This window comes from Nansenia antarctica (assembly GCF_963989245.1).
Source record: "Nansenia antarctica genome assembly, chromosome: 8".
Lineage (NCBI taxonomy): Eukaryota > Metazoa > Chordata > Actinopteri > Argentiniformes > Microstomatidae > Nansenia > Nansenia antarctica.
The window spans coordinates 20350393-20356614 of NC_137678.1; the positions used below are offsets into that span (position 1 = coordinate 20350393).

The 6222-nt window shown below is 40.8% G+C and overlaps 1 protein-coding gene across 1 annotated transcript; it reads right to left on the reverse strand.

The window, feature by feature from the left end:
• Positions 1–944: 944 nt before the first annotated feature.
• On the reverse strand, positions 945–2062 carry LOC308163639 (large ribosomal subunit protein uL14m-like; the record flags this gene model as incomplete). Its single annotated transcript, XM_080537812.1, has 2 exons — positions 945–1338; positions 1989–2062. 2 exons carry the CDS (start codon positions 2060–2062, stop codon positions 972–974), a joined length of 441 nt encoding a protein of 146 aa, XP_080393938.1. The 3' UTR covers positions 945–971.
• Positions 2063–6222: the final 4160 nt, after the last annotated feature.

The window sequence follows — 6222 nt, forward strand, 5'->3', positions numbered from 1 at the left end:
TCTCTCCGCTGACAAGTCCCCAAAAGTCACTGTCCCTTGGTGTCCCTTGGTGTGGCGTGACAGTTGGATGTCTGAGGCCATCTTTTTCAGTGTTTCATTTGGAGAAAATATTTCCATCACATCAGTGATGCATTTCTTAATAAACTCTCCTTCATTGTGCGCTGGAGATTGGAAGCTTTGTCATGTGCCAACGATGTTTGGCATATCAGGCAGAATGGCTTTCCATTGCGCTCCACAAAGAAATATTCACTCTCCCACGTCCTGTGCTCATCTCCATACTTGCGTTTAGCTGTACATTTCTTCCCTGACATTTTTATTTTGTTGTTGTTATCCGTAATTTGTCAATAAATGAACTGTCAAAAAGCCGTGTTACGTGACAGCTTCTCCTCAGACCGGACAATTAGGGAACAGTGTTGCCTGATTTGGCCGATTCCAGCCCAATCGAGCTACTTATGATCACTCTGGGTGGGTTTTTAGACTCTGGTTGGGCTGAAAAATCAATCCAATCTGGCAACACTGTTAGTGACTCGAGATGATCCTTGAAAAAAAAGTATCGGGTTACAGCAGCGTGCAGCAAGACAGAGGCCGCGTTCGTAAATTCGCTCTGAGAACGTTGGTGCCTCCACGTCTCTTGTCCAATCAAATTACTTGGTTCCATTATGACGTTAAACCCAGTGTGCGCTCCGGCGAATTTACGAACGCGGCCTGTCAGAGAGAGCGCTACACCAACACTTTTAATGAATGGATTGAAGAGCCGCACACAGACAGCCAAAGAGCCGCCGCGGGTTGGCCACCCCTGATCTACAGGGAAAGTCTCAAAGATCTACCAGTCGATCGCGATCGACGGGTTGGTGACCACTACTGTAGAGTCTGAAGCCCAATAGGGCCGAGGCATTGTTACCAATACCATGAACAGAAGTGGAAGGGCTTGATCCTGTGTATGACATAATTCCATTACAAGTCTGCTGTTACTATACACATCTGTTGGCAATGGCCAACAGTTTGGAATAGTCTCCCTCCATTTTGCGCAGGTGTGTAGGTAAAGGCACCTTGATCCTAGTTCCAGTAGGGTTGCCATTGTCTTCTATCAGGACAACATTGTTCGAGTCAAAGCGTGGATTCATTCGTTCTCCGGGCATCTTGTGTCCGACAATAAGTGCCTTCTTCTTTTGTCCTTTGATGGCAAGTAAGACTCTGTCACCCACTTTGCCAACCCCGTTCTTTGTGTACACATGGATGACTCTTGGAGCGCGATGGTATGGAGTGGTCCCAAGAGGGCTGTTATCAACAACACGTACTCTGGTCATTTTTGGGATGGCAGCGGCAGCTGCTGACACACTGTGAGAGAGTGAAAGAATGTGTGTGAGAGAGAGAGAGAGAGAGAGAGAGAGAGAGAGAGAGAGAGAGAGAGAGAGAGAGAGGGGGGGGGGGGGGGGGATTATACTCTGCGTTTCAAGGTATAATTGGCCAACACACAACTCTTTCAAAGTAAATGAACAGAAAAGACTACCGAAGATGTGTAAAAACCAGAGCCTCTTTCTTTGATTCTGCCAGTTGAAATTACCTTGTCGGTACATTTAGCCAAAAGTGTGGTAAATTAGCTACATCATAAAGTATTTGATGTGTTAAATGTTGAGCACACACACAAACAATGTAATGGAAATGGAAATCAAAATCAAAATGCATGCTTGTGTGACAGTGTAGCCTAAATAATAATAATATAATAATAATAACCTTTACTTTGTATAGCACTTTTCCTGCAAACGTTGCAGCTCAAAGTGCTTTAATCATTATATAATGATCATTTAATTATTTAGTCATTTAAAGGCAATATTTAAAAGATGGGTTTTTAGTCTTGACTTGAACATATTTGCTGAGGTTGCATCCCTAATGTAAACTGGCAGTGCATTCCACAATCTGGGTGCATAAAATGAGAATGCAGCCTCACCAAATCTCTTCTTTAGTACAAATAACAGATAAATGCTCACCTGAAAGCCCTCTGGTGCGTTAGTGTTGACAGCTCGGCGAGGAGCCCGCGGAAGGATGTTGACAGAAGAGCCATGCTGCCGACCTGATGAGAGAAAGCAGTTAGTTAGAGTAGCCCCATAATAAAACATTGAACATTGTTCACTAGAAATAGCGACACACATAACATCACAGCTTGATGATGGTCTTGTTTTAGAGCTATAACTAGACAGCATGAAGTTATATTATATATTATATATATTCTAACTTCGTAGTTGTAAAACATTAGATCATTCGGTTAAGCAAGCTAGTTAGCGAGCTACAGTACCTTTCACACATGCACCGTGCCAATGTCAAAACCGCGTCATCAGAAAGCGACTTGAGTTCATATACTATGGAAGCATATAGCTGACCTAATTCAAATGCTAATGCAATATGAGATTGAAATTGCATGTTCCACTTTGCATGCATTCTTTCAGACAATATTCAAATTCAAATGCATTTCTAATGATTTGCATTTTCATCTTCATGTACCCGATGTGCACATTCGCTGTCAATATTAAAATTATAATGCAAAGCCATTTGACATTTAATTTCCAAAGTCATGCGCTGCTTTGTAGCTGACAAAATTCAAAAGTTCATTCTAATGTGCAAATGACTTTGCAATCCCGAAATAGCATATTCATTTGCCACTTTTGCCTGCGTTATTTGAGTCAATATTCAAATTGTAATGCAATAATGTGATTCGCAATTGCATTTACATGTTCTAGTAAACACATCCGCTTTGTAGCTGACAAAATTAAAATGACTATGCAATCCCAAAATAGCATATTCATTTGCCACTTTTGCCTGCGTTATTTGAGTCAATATTCAAATTGTAATGCAATAATGTGATACGCAATTGCATTTACATGTTCTAGTAAACACATCGGCTTTGTAGCTGAAAAAATTAAATTGACTATGCAATCCCAAAATAGCATATTCATTTGCCATTTTTGCCTGCGTTATTTGAGTCAATATTCAAATTGTAATGCAATAATGTGATTAGCAATTGCATTTACATGTTCTAGGAAACGCATCCGCTTTACAGCTGCCAAAATTCAAACTCTCTATGCAATTCAGTGATACGCAATTGCATTTACATGTTCTAGGAAACACATCCGCTTTACAGCGGACAAAATTCAAACTCTCTATGCAATTCTAACGCATCCGGGTACTTTGCTCTCCCGTCATGTCCACGCCCCTTTTTGGGTGATAGACGTGGAGAAGTTTGACTGGCGGTCAATGGAAATTTCTGGTCTTTGCTACTTTAATCAGATAAAATAAGAAAACCGTAGTGCTTTTTAGATATTAGGAGCCCAAATCCGATTGCCAGTTAGGCAAACTATTATATAGTGTCGTTGCCGATCAATGATCGACGTCGTTATATAGAGAAAATGAATGAAATAGGGGTTGATTCATCAGAGCAGTCATACGTCATCTCCCTGTCATCAGGGATTTGTCGATCTTTGATTTGATTTGCCGTGTAAATCCCCAGATGAGAGTGTTACATTAGTTTTCTTAAGATAGGATAATGAATAAATCTGTTCAATGGGCATTTGCCTACTGTTAATCAGTGCCTACTGTTAATCAGTAGCCTGTATGGTGTATATATGAAGATGTTATAGCTAGCTAGCTACGATTTATCATGAAAATAATAAACAGCAAGCTAGATCCAAAACTAGGGCCGGTGGAGGAGGGCAAGTGTCACATTGGACAGACTACCAAAACAGAAAAATAAAGTCAGCAAAAGTGATGGATGTCAGAAATTGCCTACATTACCTGGAGATTCAATAAGGTACTTTTATATGACAGGATATGGGTTAGGATTATATGACACCTGTAGCGAGATAGATAGATAGAGCCAAAAGTAAAAAGTCGCTGAGAGACGCAACCAGGGTCTGGCTGGTAATTGTATGATGCGCCAAACAATCCGCTGAGATGAAAAGTACGTTTTAGAGCATTTATTGAATAGAACAATCAAACTTGGCGACGTACAAAAAGAATCCATAAGCGATTAAAACCAGAAAAATAACAAACTATGCGTATAGAATATAGAATAGAATAGACTTTATTGTCCTTGTACAGTTGCCTATACAATGAAATTGTAGTGGTTCTTCTGAAGGTGCAAAAACAGAAAAACATATTCACATATTCACAAACCTATACACCAGTGGAGGCTCCTCCATAGAGGTGGAGGAGGCCTGGCCTCCCCAATAATTTGAGAGAAGAGAGAGAGATTTAAAAAAGTAATAATTATATTTATTTGATTGATTTAACATATTATATTATATTAATATTATTTCCGTTTTGTTCATAAATCTGAATTTTTCCATGGCTAAAACCCAATATTGCAATTGTAAAGCACCTACAGGCCAGAATCCCTATCCGTTTCTATTGAAGGAGGCCAGGCCTCCTGTCGGAAAGTCCAGGCCTCCTGTCGGAAAGTGGTTTCTCATAGAAGTCAATGTAATGCAATTTTTTTCATGGCAATATATGATTGGCCAAATCACTGAAAATGGGTGGGCACAGGAGGCCTGGCCTCACCATGCATTGAGTCCAGGGCTGAAAGATTGACATTTTGTTCGTCCAATCACATGAAGCCATTTTGAGAATTCGCCAGTCACTTCAGTGCAGGACACGCTAGAACACCCATGGCTATTATCCCTGAAAATAATAGCTCATTTGGCCAAATACTTTTGCTTAAAATGACCTCGGAAGTCGGCGAGATTCTGGCGCGATTTATACATCGAATAGGTAGACATTTAGGATTTATTGAACAGTTTTATTTTTAATATTAATAATTAATAATTGTATGTAGTATGTTGTGGTGAATGTTGTGAGCCTGAGCAGAAGGGACAATAGCTGCTGCAGGCGGACCATGACCCATTGTGCAGGTAACTTATTACATATGTTGTTTGAGTTCTATGTTTTGGTGCATTTTGTAAGAGTCCACTCGTGGTGTTGCTAGCATTCGCGAGCTAGGGCATGGCTAGTCAGTAACGTCATGTTGCATTCCACGTGTAGTACCTCTATACTCTATATATTCTTGTGGTTTTGTTGTTATGTCTCCCACACCCCACCCGAAATACCCTCTGCACATACTAGTTGTTTTGTCCCACCCCCCTACCTGGTCTACACTCTGAGCAAACGCAATGTTATTATGTCGCCCCCCCCCCCTCCCCCCCGCCTAAATCTACTGGTGTTTTTGTACCCCCACCCCCACCATGACCACACACTGTACATACTTGTTGTTTTGTCCCCCCGCCCGAACTACCCATTGTACATATTATATGTCTGTCCCCCTGCCCGAACTACCCACTGTACATACTTTGTGTTTTGTCCCCCGCCCCCACCTGTGGTGTATGTCCCCACCTGTCCTACCCGCTGTACATACCTTATGTTTTGTTGTATTGTTCTTCCCATGTTGGATGTGTCGTATATTTCTGTAGTATGTATGATCTATGTATGAATATGTAGTATATTTTAAACACACACACATACCAGGGCATGCAAGGACATGATGCCCTCTAACAATGAGGGTTCTATGGCAACCAGATGACCAACAGGGACCTTTGGGGGTTGGGCAAAGACACACATACACGCTGGCCCCTCCCCTCTGGAACTGAACGGGGAGAGAGAGAGAGAGAGCGTTCTCTTTCCAGCCCAGCTCCACGGGGAACAGACGTAATGTATAAATCTGCCTGTAACTGATTAAATTGTCTTAAACTCGATATCTGTTCTTTGATTCGTAATCAATAGAAAATAAGCAACAGATGTATGTTTATCTTGTAGATAGTACTAGTTATTTGTCTGTATTATCTTGTAGATAGTACTAGTTTTTTTTTTTTTGTCTGTCTTACATGTAACGATGAATTGAGAATCAAGGACCCCAATTGAAATAAGCCAGTGGCTTTCTTGGGTTGTTATCCTGTTAGTTGACCTTGTATGTAATATGTACTTTCATGTACCTACTTCTGCATAAACTTCTAATAAAGTTTTCAATCAATCAATCAAAACCTTTTTCCGCCACACGCGTGTATGAGTGCTGTTCTGCAGGATAAATATTAGAAATGGATGAAGTATTGTTCTGAATTGTATGTTGTGTGTCTGATTGACATAGTGTTTGAGTGCTTTTGACATGTCATTGATTGTATGTAGTATGTTGTGGTGAATGTTGTGAGCCTGAGCAGAAGGGACAATAGCTGCTGCAGGCGG